This window comes from Oreochromis aureus, linkage group 15, assembly GCF_013358895.1.
Source record: "Oreochromis aureus strain Israel breed Guangdong linkage group 15, ZZ_aureus, whole genome shotgun sequence".
Classification (NCBI taxonomy): Eukaryota; Metazoa; Chordata; class Actinopteri; order Cichliformes; family Cichlidae; genus Oreochromis; species Oreochromis aureus.
Window position 1 is genome coordinate 17,987,347 of NC_052956.1, and position 19,346 is coordinate 18,006,692.

Below are 19,346 nucleotides of genomic sequence, written 5' to 3' on the forward strand. Positions count from 1 at the left end.
GGACCGAGAAGATTTATAAACTTTTGAACTGGTTTTATACATGTAGGATGCCCTTTTAAAGCAACCAAACTACAGTGGAAATTAGCTGTGGTTTGCTTTGTGCGATGCTGAGTAATCCAGAGAAAGAGGGAAATCCCCTTGAGATATTAAATCAACCTTCTTGACAGAACTGCGTGCTGAGTAATATTGCTCTGAGTGTTGTTACGATTTACAGTCTCACTTTATATGTTGGGGATATGAACTCCATGTGTTCTGTGTCTGTTAAACTTTTACAACCCTAATTCCCAAAAAGTTGGGATGCTGCGTTAAATGTAAATATAATGATTTTCAAATCTCATAAACCTATATTGTATTTACGGTAGAACATAGACAACATATCAAGGTCATTTTGAATTTGATTGCAGTAACACGTCTCGAAAAAGTTAAGCCAAGGCCTGTGTAGCATCCACTCTTCTTTTAACAGCAGTCCATAAACATCTGGGAACTGAAGAGACCAGCTGCTACACTATTTGAAAGGAATGTTGTCCCATACTTGTCTCATATAGGATTAGCTGCTCAACAGTCCTCTGGCTTCTTTATTGTATTTTTCATTTCATGATATGCCAGATGTCTTCAGCTGGTAAAAGGTCTGGACTACAGGCAGACAGTTCAGCACTCTTTGAGTAACAAAGCCATGCTGTTGTAATAGCTGCAGTATGTGGTATAGCATTGTCTTGCTGAAGTATGCAAAGCCTTCCTGAAAAAGACTTTGGATGGGAGCATTTGTTGCTGTAAAACCTGTATATGTTTTTCTGCACTGACGCTGCCTTTCTGGATGTTCTTCTCCCAGTTACATACACACTAACGCACCCTCATATCATATCATATCATATCATATCATATCATATCATATCATATCATGTCATGTCATATCATATCATCAGAGATGCAGAATTTTGAACTGATTGCTAAAAATAAGCTGGATGCTCCCTCTCCTTTTTAGTCTGGAGGTTCCAGTGTCCATAATTACCAATAAGAATTTCAAATTTGACCACAGAACAGTTTCTCACTTCATCTCAGTATATTCTAGATGAGCTTTGGCTCAGAGAAGATGCCATTGTTTCTGAATCATGTTCACACATAGCATCTTCTTCATGTGATAGAGACGCAACATGGATTTCTGGATGGCACGGTTCCTGAGCTCATGCAGTGATTTCCATGATACAGTCAAACCAGTTTTTAATGCAATGTGGCCTCAGGGCTTGGAAGGTCAAACTCTTCAGCTTTGTACCTCGTGCACCTAGATTGCTCCAATCTTTTGATGATATTATGTACTGATATTCAGTCTTTGCAATTTTCTATTGAGGAACATTTGTAAAAGCAGTTTTTTGCAGACTGGTGAAACTCTCGTTACTTCTAAGAGACTCTAAGATGCTCTTTGTTATATACAATCATATTACTGACAATTAGCCTATTTAATTCAACATGTTCCTGTAGCTGTTTCTCTTTAGTACCTCTAACTTTTCATCTTTTTTCTTTTTTTTGCTCTGTTCCAGCTTTTGAGATATGTTGCAGCCATCTAATTCAAAATGAGCTCATTTCTTTTCAAAAGATAGTAAAGTGTTATAGTTTAAATATTTGGTATGTTTTCTATGTTCTACTATGAATAAAATACGGGTTTATGAGAATTGCAGATCATATAAATTCTGCCTTTATTTACATTTTGCACAGCGTTCCAGTTGATTTTGGAATTGGGGTTTTATTTTACTCAAATAAAAATGAGAGAAAAGTCCTAAAATTTCCTATGACTGTTTTTTTTTTCATTACGGCAAGGATTCCTTTAGCTGACTTCACTCACATGGCACACTCTGACATCCTTTACTCATTCTCTTACACATCTTTTGCTGTTACTGCTGCTGCCTCCACCTGGCATCCACCTGTAGGCTCTCTCTCTGCCAAATGTTTCCCTGAGGGGGACATTATTAATGCTTCCTTGAGGGGAGCATCAACATCAGAGGTTAGATTCAAAACATAAATGTTGTACATATTTTCAATTTACATAATCTATACCACATGTGTTATTTGGGTAAACTGAGACCGAGTATTCCAAGAGATATAAAACAAGAATTCGGGGTATCTGCAGGTCTGAAAGGTCTTAAAAATGTCAATCTTCAAACACTACAAGTTTCTGGAAAGTCTTAAATTTTCTGCAGCTCCCTGGTTTTTGGTGGAAACCTCATCGATCTGTTTGATTTCAGCCAAACCTTTCTTTGGACCCGAGGGCAAAAACTGCACCTAATACTCACAGACAGACAGATGTTAGTGGTCTAGTCAGACATTCACTCACAAAGCCAGAAATATTGATTATATTATTGTGATAAAAGCAAATCCACATGTTTTGGGGTTTTTATTACAACCACCTTCATGTTTTGGGGCGTGTTTGGGGTTTCTTTGTGGCCTTTCATGATCAACACCATGTGACTGATGGTTTACTTCATTATACAATCCTTGTGATTGGTCAGCACACAACAGACACTCCAAAGACACAGACTGCAATTACCTGACGTCCATTATTTCAGTAAAAACAATGCTTTTATGCCATTTCCATTTATACTGGGGAAACTGCTTGTTAGTACTGCTACAACTATCACTTCTCAGACACCTAGTGTTACCATTAAAGCCCTGTGGTTCAGACACATCAGTGAATTAATGAATTCAGTGGGGTAAGAAATTATCTCCAGAATCAGAAGTCATGAGTCTGACTCTTCCTCATGGCTGGTTATTTATTAACAAATGTCGTTTTCATCTCTCAAGCAAGAGTGTTTTGTTTCTTTCATTTTGTTCTAATTGATAAAATGGTAAGACAAAACCTCCTGTGTCTAAATCAAGCCCCACTGGCCAAATCTGGCCTTCTGCAATTTCAATCCAGCCCATATATCTCTCTAGGTTCTTGATCAATTTCAGCCTTTCTAGTTGTAGTTGCAGTCTGCACAGCAGCATGCGCCCCATCCAAACTAAACAGAGAAGTACACACCTGCAAGTAAAACTAACAAAAGGCTCAGCCTGATAGGGATCAAATTGTTTTAGATCTTCTGCTTCTCCTGACTAAATGTTTTAAAGTCTAATTCATGGACTGGTTAAGGGTTACATAATGAACAAAAGGTTGTGTGCAGCATGAAAGTTCAAATAGTAGCTAACTGTTCAATTAAATTGGCTACACTTGACTTTAAAATGCACCTTGATCAGTCAGTTCAGTGCCATAAGTGTAAATGTTGCGATCCAATCACTGGTGGTCTGAGATACATTTGGCCTCACACATTTTACATTGTGAAAAAAGAAAAAGTTTTCCAATCTGTCCCCAGCAAAGACATAACAGCAAAATATTTCATCAATAAGGGACTTTATTTGGTCCTTTTTCTTTAAGTCTTTCGCCTTTTTGCAAATTGCAAGTGTGTGTCATACCAGTCTAAACACTTGGAAAAGCCTTCTTGAAACATTTTAGGGTTTTTTGTGCCAACGCTTCCGGAACAAATCTGGTGCTTGATTGGCAACAGACGGCTGTGTGGGGCTTTCTGCCTTTCTAGAGGAGGCGAGGTAGACAGTAATGATTTCCGAACACCTTGGATACACATGATAGACACTGGTATCAATACCAGTGGGCCTCAGCTGTCCTCTCATGATCTGATTGGCCAAGATGTGTCTTGGGATTTTTGTGTATGTGTGTGTGTGTGTGTGTGTTTATATTGAAGTTTTGTGTTCTTTTAGGTTAGTTTAGTTTTGTTTGTGTTACTCTGTAGTCCTTTATTGTCTGTCATTTCACATAGAGGTTCTTGCCCAGGTACATTAACTGAGATGACACCTGGAAACTGCTGGCAAATCTGAGAAATGGGTGTTTGTAAATTCACCCAATCCAATCAATCCAAATAATTTTTTAGTTTTTTTTTCCAGCCAAAACTTTTCAGCCAGTTTGACACTTAAAATTGTATAAAAAAAATGTCTTTAAAATCATAATGTTACATAAACCCTGCACAGTATTTAAATAATACTGTAAGAATAACAATAAATAGCTTATTACATCCAACTGAGCTGTGATTGGAACAAGTGTTGTCTGAGAGCTCTTTACTGTGGTTTGCTCTTATTCTGCCCCATTTGTCCAGTGTTAGCAATTTCTTATTCTTGTTGGAACTTGTCTTAAGTGTGGGGTGGACATTTGTCTGTTTTGGGTCAAAACACTGACATCTGGAAAGATTTTTTTCTTGTCAGCATTCAGTGTGTCATTATGTTATTTAACTTGACCTCTTTGGGCTTTCTGTTCGGCCTTCATCACTTTACTGTGTTTGCAGTCACCCTGCTCTGCTCTGCAGAGTTTGTTTGTTTACACTGGAGGGGAGTGGACTTCCCCTCCACGACTTGGCTTGTGGAAGATGACCTGTTTCCTTTCAGTATTACAGGCTTTTTGCAGCAGCATTTACCCAACAGTTGACACAGTGAAAGTGAAAATGGCACCTTTTCCTTTCCCGTAGACTCACATGCACTGTTTGTCCACCAAAGATATTTGGTTGACATTGGTCTGAAGTGTACCAGTGGTGCAATTCAGATGTAATAAACATTTGTGTGAAACAGTGTCTTTTTTTCTCCTGTGCAGCCACCCCCATCACATTTTCTTTCAATGAATCCTTCCTGTAGGTTTAAAAAGTTGAAAGTGACTGGTGAGTCCATGGATATTTGTATAATATTATATTGTATTATATTATATTATATTATATTATATTATATTATATTATATTATATTATATTATATTATATTATATTATGAGAGGGAAATGTTTTCTTTAAAGATCCTGAGTTTCTTGTAAACAGCTGTAATCTTGATGTCCCACCCATTTGTCCTTTACTTTTAAATAGATGTCTCGATTTTTCTCCTCTTTTTACAACATTATCACATCCTCTATAGCAGGGGTGTCAAACTCAAATACACAGTGGGCCAAAATTCAAAACTGGAACAAAGTCGCGGGCTAACGTTAATATTTATTGAACTATATTTATTCCTCCAGATATAAGAATGAATCTTTTCTTATGGACTCAAACACATTTTGCTGAAAAACTGAATATGGAACAAGCAAAGCTTAATACTAAACAATATATATATTAGCTGTATAATACCAGTAGGCCAGCTCTAATAGTAATTTGGTATGGCTTCGCGGGCCAAATGTAATTAGGCTGCGGGCCAAATTTGGCCCGCGGGCCAGAGTTTGACACCTATGCTCTATAGCTTTACCTGAAATCTTGGCACATTTATAACAGGAGTTTAAAATTTCAGCTTGATGTGTGTATGACTTTAAATATCTTAAAAACGTACCAAATAAATTTAGTATGTGGTGTCAAATATATTTTTATATCCAAGTCATCATTTCTATTTATAATTAGCACTGTATAGTCAACTGCCAAAGTAGGCTTGCTGCGACAGATGGTGCATCACCATCCAGATTTCCTGCTTATTATGGAAAGCAAAACAACGGTATTACAAAAACACTTTAGAAGTCCTTTATTTTAGGAAGATGTTCTCAACAAAATAACAATAAGTTGTTCTTAGATTGTTCTTATTCTTTGATGCGTCCTTGCACCTGTTATTTAACCTGTTTCCTTCTAAAATCATCATTTTGGTTCAGTGTTGCAGCTCTCTTCTACTCGTTCGTCTTCCAGCTGCAGCTACAGCTGCTTGGAGCACAGAAACCTGCTGAAAACAGGTGCAGCTTGGTGCTCGCAAGGCAGACAGTAAGCAGGTGGACAAAGTGAGTCACTAGGAGGTGAATTTGGAGAAATATGTAGCAAAGAGAGAAACAAATGATTCCCTTTGGAACTTGTGATCAAAATAGAGCTTAAAGAGAGGGAATTTTAGGCTTACCCACCAAGTACCTTCATAACTGAGACATAAGTGACCAGTTGGTAGTTTAACCTGCAGGTTTGACCCAGCATTTGTGAAATGCTTATATCTGAGAGTAGTTGACTGAGTTATAGTATAGTTATAGTAGTAAGCACATAGTAATTCAAGGAAAATGCTTGGCTGGTTAACTGCGCTGTAACCACGAGCAAGGCATATAGTGTGTGGAGATGACCTTAAAGTGAAAAAAGAGAATGACCGAAAGAGCCAGGAAGTGTGTATGTGTGTGGTCGTGAAAAGGAGAGAGAGAAAGTCATTAAGGCTTATTGACACACACACGGACATGAAAGAGCGCGTGAGAAAAAAGCAAGAGTATTGGGAGGAAGAAAGCGAGAGTGAGCAGAAACCACACGTGGTTACATTTCCCTCGTGTTTGAACTTGTTCTGCTGTGCAGTCAGTTTTTGATGGACACAAACTTTGAAGCCTGTGAGACGTGACAGGCGATCGCTTGAAAAGAGCAAAAAGAGCTTTAAATTACTTCATAAACTATAAATCAGTTCTGCACTGGTGAAAATGACGATTATGATTTCAAAAAAAACTTTCTGCTTAATTGGAGCATATGTAAACACATACAGAGTCTAGTTGGTCTAACTGATGCCAGCTTGTCTTCAATCTGCAAACTGTTGCATGTGCATGTGACAGATGGAGAGAGAGAGAAAGAGAGGTAGAGCATGCCTGGCTTCCTGTCAACACTATCCTCTCACTTACTGAGTCATTAGCAGCTCTCCAAAGCTATGTTTGTATTACATGAGTCTAGTGAGACTAATAGGACAGCTCTTTAAACTTTAATTTATCCAAAGGTGGCCTATCATGCTATCAATATCTGCTGAACTGTTGTCCAGGTCACTTCTAAAGAGGTGATTTTTAATTTTAATGAGACTTTTACATGCATAATTAGACGATAGCATAAAAGTACTCACTTCCAGCACAGGCTCATTTTAAAGTCTCAACATTGGCATTTTGGCTATTGCTATAGTGTTTTTGTTTTGGAGCCAGAATACTTGGACCAGAGGGTCCAAATACAGCATGATTATCAAGATACACCCATAAACTGTATAAACACAATGCACAGGCACAAATAACTGCTAATTAATGCAGATTAAGAAAAATAATAGAGTAAATGTTAAAAGCAGAAACCTGGACAGTCTTTACGACACCAAAAAATTATTATTGACATAATTTCATTAATTTTTTTTTCATTAAACACTGACAGAAATGCTGTTGAAAGACTCTTAACTAGTGGAGCTGAAGTTGACTGACTGACACCTGTCAATCAAAGCACACATGGCACTAACTTTAAGCCTTAGTAGTCTCCTAACCAGTGAATAATTAAAAATGTACTATTCACAGAGACAAAAACGTCTGTATCAGTCTGTAAACATGCGTCTTAGTCATTTAAATGTATGCATTTTCACATTGGAGTCTATGGGGATTAACTTAAAAACAAAATGCCTAAAACTGAGCATTTAGAGCATCTGAAGCTGAGTTTTTAGCTCACATGGATTACTGATATATATACTGACCTCATTATATCAATCTTTCTTGTTCATGTTATGTTTTATGAACATGAAACATGACATGAGGGAAAACAGAAATGAAGGAAGAAGGGCAAAGATAAGATCCCTTTTTTAGTCTTTAAAAAAAATGGACAAACTTTGTCTTAAAAGAATACTTCAGGGAAAGTACCAAAATATTCTAAAAGAGGCGATTAAGTCAAATATTAAATTGGCAATAGTGATAGACTGATATGTCAGCAGCCGTTTATTGTTGCACCTGCTGATGTGCAATTAGCACTTCATGCACCACTGGCAGTTTAGTCCAGCAGTTCTCAGCTCTTGAAAACCTCACAAGATAAAATCTAAGAGGTTACGACATGATGGTAATGCTCCACACATTTCTCTAATTATTGAGTCTGAGTCAAGTAATTATTATCAGATAAGGAAATATGAGAAGCAATTATAAGCTACAGCTCACATGAATCTGCAACAATATTTAGTTCCAACTTTAGTGCGCAATGTTTATAATGTAGAATGTGGAAACGTGTGAGTCAAAGTGTAATGTAATAATGATAAACAGAATACGAAAACGCCTGAGAAGGTAAAACAGGAATGCTACAGAATGAAAAAACAAGTTGTTGAAGGAAAAAAAAGAGAACTGGCAAGAAAATGAATCCTGTAAAGAGTTTTAACTGAGATATAAAGCAGAGAAAGATGGATATGGAGTGAAAGATGGGAAAGAAAAGCAGTGAAAGTGTATGTGCGTGTGTATATTTGACAGAAGGAGAGAGGGGGTGAAATCAGTGCTGGAGACAGAGGTTAACCAGTTCCAGGTTCCTGTGTGCATATGTGTGTGAATTTGCTCTGTCAGTCATTTGAACTGCAGCCAGCTGTTAACACCCTCATCAATATCCCATTTCGCTGTTGTCTGGAGGAAAGCCTTTAACTCTGCAGAGTCGCTTGGACCAATAAAATTACAATGGCATCTTTTCATTTATTATGCATCCTTTTCCCATCTTTAACAATCTACACCTTCAGTCGCAGCCTTGTTTTAGCCTCCCACCTTTATTTGTAGTGTGCAGCACTTTCCTAAACAAGATATGATCAATGGTCACGAACAAGTCACACACTACAATCAACAGCATTTTTAAAACATCACTTGCTTCAGCTAGCAGTTACTTTACCTCCACCATCAAGTGTTATACAGCTTGCAGTGATTTTTTTGGCCTTACTGATTCATATGCCAATGCTAAATCAATACCTATTTAGTCTGTGACTTTATTGTTTCCCAGTGCCCAACACGGACTCATCTAATTGCTTAATTTGTTTGAACAACAGAAACTTAACAGAAGCATAAAATCTAACATTGTGGCTGATGGCATTTCCTTCAATTTTGCTAGAAAAAGTAATAAAACAAAAAATATTACTTTAAATTTTTTTTCTATCAATATACCCCTCAATTGCTGCACTACATGTTTGCATTGCAGCTTGCATTCAGCATATTTTAGACTCCGTATGTGTAAACGCTTTTTGAGTATATTCACAGCTGTGTAAATTTCCCGTTACCCGGGGGGGCAAGTTCAGATTCCACAACTTACATGATAAACAGTACACATATACAGTAGTGTGGAGGATTGATGAAAACAACAAAAAGCAAATCAATTACACACTTAAACCTCGTCCAAGATTTGCCTGTCACTTCTCACTTTATTGCTTAACCATTGGTAACTCATGGACATTCCAGGCAATGGTTGCCTAAGTTACCCCTGAATTTACCACCCCTGTATGTCAGCTAAAAAGCAATCTTTGCTGTCACTGGCAGTCAGTTCACTGACTTTGTGTTGCTAACTATTATTTCACATATCATTGCTACCTTAAACTTGTAGTTCTAATGGCCTGTAGGGGAAGACTCCTGTGGTTGCCAAAAAACGCAAAAATATATGCCCTTCTTTACATTTTCCAAAGCCATCTAGCGGGCCAGATTGGAGTCTTTGCTGTGCCGATTTTGGTCCCCAGGCCTTATGTTTGACATCCTGGGTCTAGGTTATGAGCAAACATATTCCTGATGAGTTTGTGGTTACAGTTAGTAGTTTTGATGGTTAGTCAATATAATGTGACACTAATGTTTGGGGGATAAAAGATTGTGGGCTTTACAGTTGCATCCACACCTCTCTTGACACTTTAGGTTTCAAAACACCAAGATGACAATGATGCAAATGTTTAGCTCAAGGCATCATTTTGTGACATCACCAACCATCACAGTGGCTATGTCCATCTTTTATGTACAGTCTTTGGCCTTAGCTCTATAGAGTAGTGTATGCAAACATATGAGGTCCCACCAATTCCCAGAATTCATTTTATAGAAGTTATGTTAGCTTTGCTTTATTTTCCTTTGTCTAACTCCCTCTGTCTCAATGTATGGCTGCATTAATGTGTACATTTGTGTGTGCATATGCGAGGTGCTGACCCTAACACATCCCACAGCCTTGTCAGCTCTACGGCTTACCTAACCTTTGACCTTAGCCTGCATACACACACACACGCACGCACACACGCACACACGCACACACACTAAGCTGAGTGTGTGTGCGTCTCTGTGTGTGTGTCTGTGTGTCATTATCTCACTTATAACCCTGGGGCTGCCAGACATAACTCCACACCACCAATCTGTGTGTGTGTGTGTGTGTGTGTGTTGTTCACCTAAACATCTGTTAGGTGAAGGAGCCAGTAAATCACACACTTCACTGGCAGCCAATCAGAGGGAGATGGTAAAGAAGGCTTGAGGGTGAGTGTAGCCCAGGAGACACACAGAAGAGAAAGAGGAGGAGGTTAGAGAGAAGGAGAGACAGACGAAGAAAATGACAGAGAGGAAGAGAGCCAGGGAGGAAGGGTTGCCGTTGCAGAGCTACCATACCCGGCCTGTAAGTGATTTAATTTTTTGTCCTTTCTTGTGTGCACGTGTTGCAAGTGTGTGAAGATATGTGAGCCTAAGTTCAAGTTTTTTCTTTCTTTTAAAACAAAATGTGAGACAAACTATTGCCAAGTTATTTCAGCACGACTTTGCTTGGCAGGCTAAAGTAAAATGATGTTTAACTTGGCTTTTTTTTAATGCTTTCTGCTGGCTTTAGACCAAGTGGAGGGAGTAGAACATCTCACAGAGGGTTTGAACTGACTTAGTGGGGGTCATTTTTGTTTACTTGTTGGTTTTGGAGGGAAAGAGCTTTAAAGCTTCTCACTCTCTTCTACTGAATTAACCCTTCAGTTCCCACTTCTTGTTTTTGTTTGGTCTTCTTAAAGCAACATACACATGTTGTCTTAAGACTTATCATTGAGGCCTACATATACTGCTTTCATTTGGCTTGTGATAAAACAGCCTTTCCTTTCCACAGAAGAGGAAAAACAAAAATACTTTGCTTTTTCCCTCTTGAGACCTTTCCAATTTCCTCTTGTGCCCCCTATGTAAGTATCTAAAGTTTGGAAGCCATTAATGCAAAGAGAACTAAGGTTCAAAAGTTAAATTCAAACAATTATTTTTCTTTTTTCGAAAAATCTTCTTTGACAACCTCCTATGCCAACCTTTCTCGGTTATTGTTTGGACATCAACTGTCATCGCAGAAAACTTCATTTCTGCTTCAGAGATTTTGAAAACGACCACAAAGCTTGGACTCCTTTTCATAATGCTAGCTCTTTGTAGAGGTCTTGTACAACTGTAGTTCCCTGAGGGCAGAACAGTGTGTGATACTTTGGAAACGAACACCAAAGTATGACGCTGTAAAGTTTGGTGTATTTAGGTTTTGTCCAAAAAACAGCCAGATACTAATTTTGTTTTGTGTTTATTTGTGTCCTTGTATTTTGAAAAGTTTGAAAAGTTTAATCCAGTACTCTATTGGGAACACCACCAAATCGTCTAAGTATTGTATGATATAATTAACATCATTTAGGTTTGAGTTTGATCATATTCACTCAAGGACATTAAGAACTTTGCTCTATGAATGTTTATAAGAAGAAAGAACAGGATTTAGGTCTTACACTCAAATTCTTGTTTTTCAACAATAATAAAATTTTGCCTCAATTATTTCATTAACTGTTAAGAAATTACAACCGTTTTATATACTCCCCCATTTTCACAGGCTCAAACTGACAGAAAAGCAGTTTCATGGTCAGGTGAGGTCTGCCAGGTAACAGTATCTCATCAATGGAGAGGATTGTATGGCTGTAAGCCGTTCCTGCTTTTCTTGTTGCTGAAACGACACACAAATTAGGTTGAAATATGAAGCTCTTCATTCACAGCACACTAAAGGCTACACAATCCAGAGTTTGGTTTTTTTTGGGTGGAAGATTAACATTCCCAGTCACAAGGTCATTTGTCCATTAGTTTACATATTACCAAATATGTAAACAAATGGAAAATGTCAGCAAGTTGCCAGGATTACCATCAGGCTTGGGTGTATTTTTAAACAAGTAACCTTTTGTTGCTCAGTCATTTTCCAGTGGCCAAATCTCTACTTAATATTGGAAAACTATACCAAATCACCAAATTATTATGCTACAGTCAGTCCGAGCACTTTGTTATTGTCCTTAAACAGCAATCAGACACATGTTGTTTAGTCTATTTCATTAGGATTTCTCAGGAGAGCTTCCTGGAAAACACTGATTGCCTTTCTTTAACATGTCCCTCGGCCGCGATCAATGCTAATGAAAGAGCAGTGCTGCCTATTGACAACGTGGGAGGAGGGGTCTTAACTGCTCTTTTAATTGCACTGTGTGTGTATGCAGTGTTGAGCAATGCAGGGTTCGTCTGCAGGTCAGGGTCAGTCACGCTCTTAAAGTGGGTGTGGTTTAAGTAACGGCTCATTGGTTAGGTCATAGGGTGAGAGGTCAGAGGTTGAGGGGGTGGCACTGAGAGTGAAAACGTTGACCAGGCCAAGGGGTTTGTGAAAGTTCAAAGTCGTAACTTACGACATTAAAACTGCTGTCCTTGTGTCTTTCTGCCATCTCCTGCTGTTATTTGTCCTTCACATGACTATACGCACATATCAATTTCATGTGAAGATGTCTAGCAGACAGATATATACAAATATATATATATATATAGCGTTTCAAACCAGAGGTATTACAGAATTTTCTTTAGTTTCAAGTAGATTCAATCATTTCAGTTTAGTTTCCTCCTTTAAAAATGTTCAGTTTTAGTTGTTTTGTTAAATAATTAATTGGGGTGTTGGGGGCATAAGAAGTGCTGAACAAGTGTTAGAGTACAAAAGCCATGTGAAAGCCAATGATTTCAAAATGTGCTTTCAAAGCCTCTTCATCTGTGTGGTAAAAACTTTGTGCAAATATGAAACTAAAAAGATTTACCAAGTATATTTGTCTTGCGTTACAGTACCAGTTAAAGGTCTGGACACACTCACTCATTTTGACTGGTATTGTAGTTAGTGTTCCAGTCTCAGTTTGAATTTTTTTAACTTAATTTCAGTTAATTAAAATGAACTGGCTTCACATATAATAAACAGTGAAAACAGAAATAAAGAAAAACAACAACGGGCAAATTCACTGTATTATATTCACTGTAATATTAAAAACAGGCTTACAAACAAACATAATAAAAAAGTACAGGCAATTAGAGATAAATAAAACTTGGGAATAATAGAAGAAAACGAAGCAGAAAATGTTTATCTGCCTTTTATCTTGAGATCAGCTTTGTGTGAACCTGTTAATATAGTTTTGTGTTTTTATTAGTTTTTCCTCTTTTTATTTTTGGTTTCCTCTCAGTTTATTTTACAGTGTGGGTTTGCTTGTTTCAGTGTAGTGTGTATTAGTTTATGTGTTTGTTTTAGTCTTTCTAATTGTCATAATGCAGTGGTTATTTGTTAGGAGCAAAATTTGAGCTTATATGAGACATTGCAATACAAGCTCAAAGCTGACACACTGCATCAAACCCTCATCAAGCTGGTTCAAGACATTCCCTCTACATTTTTATCTTCTTAGTTACTTTCGTGAAGTAAAACAATATTGTTTCAGGTTTTTTTTCTCCCGCCAAAGTATGGTTTTTATTTTTGTTTCATTTAACTTATCTTTTTCCACTAGTTTGCCGTTTACATGCAAACAAGGCAGTAACGACAAATGTCTTATTAAATGTTTCCATTTAATAAGACATTTTGTAAAAACATATTCATAGTGTAGCAAAGATGGCGAGTCATATGTTACAGTTCTTCTCCACTCTTTCAAGCAGATGTATTTTCAAAGCCCCCCGTGTACCCTTCTTTCTCACTTTTCTTTGTTTTTAAACAAACTTTAACTTGTTATCATGATATCTTCTGGTTGAATCGGAGAAGTTCCTCTTTGACAGAAAGGTTCACAGGAGTCGTTGATGTAAAAAAAAAAAAAGTACACAGATTTGTGACCAAACATGCGGGTGAACCCAGAAAATCTTCTCCAGCCTACCATAGAGGCTTGAATGAGCCCCAGCAAAGTGGAAGTCTTCCAGCTTAAATGCTGCCAACTGGCCTAATTACTGTGTGTTTTATAGGTTGGAAGGTCATTTCAAACCTCACAGTCATCACACTTTTACTGATTGCAGCATAAATTACTTGATGTTATATGTAGTAAAACAATATGTGCGAACTTAAACTTGCCCTCAGTCGTAATGTTGAGTCAGATTATTTGCTGCCTTTGAGTGAGCTGGCAGCTGTGTGGGCAGAAAACAAAAGACCTATCCTTATGTGGCACCTGATTGTAATTGCTCCAGGTGATGTGAAGTATTTAAAGGCTGATGGGAAGCTCCATAGACAGAGTCTGTTGTTTTGTGTATTTTCAAAGATTTCAGTGCATACGTTTCATTTAACTGGCCTTACTTCATTTAAACTGGTTCACAAAGCAGGTTCCTCTCCTGCATAATATAAAAAATACAGTCATACTACAATGCATAAAAACAGTCTATATAACAGCAAAAAAATGCAGCAATGCAGTAAAAACAACATAAATGAAAAGAATTGGACTGCATATACTTTGAGTCCGTAGGTGGAATGTGTCCTTCAAAACATGTTTATATCCAACGAAGTCTCAAAGGAGTTCCTGAAATAATCATAACCTCCGTTCTATTGATCCGTGTCTCTAGACACACATTTTAAATTTTTCCTGCTCCCAATTTGTGTCCATTTACATAATGTTTTACATTTTTAAAGGGGGAAAATGTTCTTACCAGGCTGGCAGCAGCACTTTCTCCAACACCAGATACAGAAATTCTTACCTCATAACGCAATATCTGCATTCATTTATTATATTTGTATTCCTAATATTAATATTTCTATTCAGTACTGCTCCTTGATTTAAGTTTCTTCTTTTAGATTTTTACACAAAATAAGGGATCTGTGCAAGAAAGCAGATAACAGGCATGTTAACCGGCACCATTGTGTAGTACTTGTTGACAGAGTAAACTAACATATAAACTAAGTGGTGTGTGGCCACACTAAGCACAACTGTTTGTTGGCTTGCAGGAAGTAAGGCCTACTGGTTATCGTTGATTATCGTTAAAGATGATTTGGTTTGCATATTTTAGAAACAGATGATGGTTTGGGTTAAAATACAGCGGTCGCCATTTGTTTTAAAGCTCTGTTTTCTTCGTTGCCATCATGATTTGAAGAGACAAAGCATGTGTTCTTTGAAATACATTTACTTCAAAGTCTTGCTAACTGACACTAAAGAATGTGATAAATATACATGTGTTTAAACTGTGAAAAATGCTGTTGCTCTAATGATCTTAATTCAGGTTTTTAGGCATGCACTATCCTGCAAGTGTATTCTATCCTGTAAAGCCCACAAACTGCTGTGCTTACTCATGATTCATTGCTTAGTTAACATCTGTCTACGTATGTTTCTTTATTTGTGGCAGTCCTAGCTGTAAGACAAAGTAAACTATAAACATATACAAAAAATATAAATAAGGTAATATAGTAAAAAAGAAATATCTAAGTATACAAGTATATGTGCAGTATATTGGAATATATTTCAATGTATTGCTTATTGTAAAGCTTAGTGTTGGCCATATGGAGTACACCAAATAACGGTCCAAATAGTAGTTTGTGCTGAAATCACTGCATGTAGAACTGATGTAGTAATGTGTTCTATCTTTTGCCTACATAGCAGTAAGTGCTGAAGAGAAAGGAGATATGATTTTGAATGTGAAAGTAAAATTTTATTGGCTTGCCTAGTTGTGTAATTCTGAAAAGTCAGGGCAGAAGAATGTAAGAGTGCAATACAGTGGTGGGTTAGAGAGGGAAAGTTGCCATGAATCATGTAAGCTCTATTGTGTAGTCTTGCTATTGGTTCAGTGGTTTCTTTTGTGGTGAGTGACCAAACTGGCAGGAGGTAGGATATTGTTGTGAGAATATTTGCATGTAAATATGTCTCTGAAGGAGCTGGGATGAGATGCTGTGTTGTGAGTAAAGGGATATTTGTAGGTTTTCTGCATTTGATTTGCAGAACAAATAGGTAATATGGTCCTGTGGGTACCAGTGATGATAGTGATGAATTGCGCTATAAATTCCCTGTAAAGCTACCAGTAATATTATCAGATTAATAATAATTTTTTGCCTTCACTGCATCCACAGTTTGAATAAAAGTGACAAATCCCTTTGTGTTTTTTTATGTAGTGCTGCTTGCATAAAGCTGACCCTGCAGGTTATTTCAGCCCAGAGCCCTGCGCTCACAGAAACCCAAGCAGGTGATGAATGCATATCTGCCTGTCACCAGTGAGTCATCCTCATCCATGAAAAAAACTTCCTGGTGGAGTGTTCAATCAGCTAAGGTTGCCAGGCAACAAACACAGTTTCATCCAGTAAGCAGGACTGGCTTTGGCCAAGTTCACTCAGCAGCACGAGCCAGCTCCAAGTCCTGTAATGAGATGATCCGGTCCAGATGCTACACGTAATGATTGAGTTTCTTTCACAGCAACAGCAAAAAGTTTAGATGAGCCCAGGTTGAGATCAAATTACAATTTAGAATTTAGAGACGAAACAGGATGAACATTTTATATCACAGTTACAGTTCCCATGGCTGTCATAATTATAAGGTGGTAATATTAAGAGGTTAGCATCTCATAGTCAAAACTGCTGCTGTAAACAACATAGAAAACCTCCACTGAGATTCTGACACTCATGATGTAGAAGCTGGAGATTGCGTTAGTGATGATGAAATGTTTGTGATGATTTCTCTCAATATTTCTCCTTAGCTTTAAGGTATATATGCCATGAGAATGAACTGCAGCAAAACCCAGAGTTTCAGGACATCTTTCCCTGAACTTTGGGTGGATGTCTTCTGTGCAGTCCTCAAACTCTGGACTATTACTGCTTCACACTGGGCATCTCCATGGTGAGGTTCACTAGGTGTCCTTCTGGTTCTGCAGAGCATCTCCACCCTCACTATAAGAGTTGCCCCTTTTAGAGGCAGCACTGATCTTCATTTTCTGCCCTGTTGTGTGTGATTAGAATGAAGGATTGTTGGGATCCAGTGCTGGTTTTTCTTTATCTTGGAGTCTAGGATGATGTGAACAGTTCAGATTTTCAGTGTCTTAGCTTGGTTTCTAAAAAAGTGTGGAATTGATACATGATCAGAACTACCTGCTTACAGTCTTTTCTGATTTGTATTTTAAGATAAACTTCATTTATACCAAACCTTTAAACACAAAATATAACAACATGGAGCTTACAATGATGTCCTCAGAATTTTAACTATAACATAATCATGACACTTCAGTTTAACATTTAACTAAAGTAACTTAACCTTGTAATTCTTTAGGAGCCTGCACAAATATTGTCACATAATAAAACAAAAATTAAAGCAATATTGTCCAACTGGGATGTCGAGCTTTTTAGCCAGTTGCTTAAAGCCCTCCTTTACCACCACATAACCGCATGAGTAATAACCATCCAGCATTTGCTCTTCCTGTCACATAGAGTGCAACTAACAAATACTCCAGTGATGTTTGATTGAGTCATTTATTTACTTTTGTGTTACACATCACCAGCTGTTAGTATCTCTTCTTTTGTTCTTTTGTTGTGAAACAAGTTTGTTGTTTCCACCTTTAATGGTAACAGTTTTTATGCATTTTTTTCAAATAATTTTGCTTAGAGGATAGAGGTGGTTGTCCTTTTTTAGGTACTCAGTGGTCATCAGCACGCTGCTCCTGCTCTTAGACATGTTTGGGCTTGTGTCGTTGTTGCTAGGCAACTTAAACGCATAGCATTATTGTATAATTTATATCTCGACATGGCACGGTTTTATCATGTAAAAAATTATACCCTTGTTATCACAGACAATTGTTACAATATGACACCGCCCTATTCTACACCATATTTAAGTCACGGCTATCCACACACAGTCCTCACACATTTCTTCTTATCGCTCAGATTAACTGAAAAGTCCTGAAGACGAGTACGGTCAGAGTGTGTGTATTCACGTGAGTGTGGAAACGTCTCTATGAAGCACATCAAACTACAGTCCCAGTGTTCCCTCTGGACCTTAATTAGTCCACCAATCTTATTGTCTAAATATGTCATGTTCAGTTCACTTCGGTATAGCTCAGATATTTTTATATATAAACCTACGTTCTTCACGCAAAGCAATAACTTCAAAAAAAGTAGATTTTATCTCAGCAGCTTAATCTTCAGCTGTGGGTTTAACAACCTCTCATTTGAGGTTAAAAACATGTCAGCAGGTCACGGCATGAAGTGAAGAACTAATTATTAACACATTATCTGTGGCGCTTGTCAGTTATGTCGGTTGTTTTCATGAACAGTCTGATAGAGCGTGGCTGTGAATTATGGCATATTGTTATCTCCTTTACTTCCGTGAATGATGGTCCAGTGTATCCTCTGCCAAATGAGGTTATAAATGACGACCTGAAGCACCTTTCTTTAAGTATTTAGAGCTCTTATTATGCCTGACAAGAAGATACTTCAGGGTCTCTTCAATGACTTGGGAATCTTCCTAAGCTAAGATATTAGACTGGAGCCCAGCTTTGTTTCTCCTGCCCTCTAGACTTGCTGCTTTTTCTTTTTAACACTTTGGTTCCTCTGTACAGCACTTTGTAGCCTACTTCACTACCTAAAACCAGCTCGTTTAGCCGCTTATTCACTATCACCTTCTGTGGGACACATAAAAGCGCCAAAATTCATTATTGGTATATTTGCATATTTAATGTTGTAGAACAAAACATATAAATTTCTACAGCTGGTGTTAACAACTGACCTTTTTTCAGGCATCAAGCCTAAAAACTTTGGAATTCCAAACCCGTAATTGGACTAATTCCTGCTGTATCTGCATAACATTTTAATGTCTGACCCTGAAGCTCATTGTTACTGTGGCCAAATATTGTGGTGAATTACATTGTTAGGATAAAATGACAAGAATGCCTAAACAAAGATGGAAGGAATGTAAATAAGTGCGACATGTGTGTATGTTAAAAATGTCAAACTACGGTTCATCCAGCATGCAGACATACAGACTGTGCAGAAGGTATAGGAACTTGTTTTATGGTCACAAAATACCAGCAGGGAGGCATCTGATCGGCTCCAGATTCGTTCTGCAGCCCGACAACGACACCAAACTCACAGCCAGAGTCATAAAGATCTATCTTCAGCCACACGAGGAACAACTCATCCTGCAACAGATGGTGTGGCCCCCACAGTCCAGCCACTCTGGTCTGGGATTACATCAGTGGATCTCAAACTGTGGGGCAGAAAACCAGGTGAAAATATGACAAGAAACTAGATCTAATATTTTTGTTAGGGAAAATAATCAAACAAGAAGTAATTGATGAAAATTGTGTGAACTTGGCTTCTGAAGTGTGGCCTGCTTGAAGACATTAAGAGAACAAATCCATGAAACAACATCCTGTTCATCAGAAAGTTCCCATTATAAGCAAAATCCTTGG

General features: G+C 37.7%; 1 protein-coding gene across 6 annotated transcripts in view; it reads left to right on the forward strand.

Moving 5' to 3' along the window:
- The window catches only part of LOC116311524 (DNA (cytosine-5)-methyltransferase 3A-like), a 98,616-nt gene that overhangs the window by 46,259 nt on the left and 33,011 nt on the right, over positions 1–19,346 (forward strand). The window contains exon 1 of one of the 6 annotated variants that reach the window (XM_031728687.2): positions 10,171–10,338. The exons of the other annotated variants lie outside the window; for them this stretch is intronic. Within the exon in view, the coding sequence (XP_031584547.2) occupies positions 10,276–10,338 (63 nt within the window). The 5' untranslated portion in view covers positions 10,171–10,275. Of the gene's footprint in view, positions 1–10,170; positions 10,339–19,346 lie in introns of those variants that run through there. 6 annotated transcript variants of the gene reach the window in all.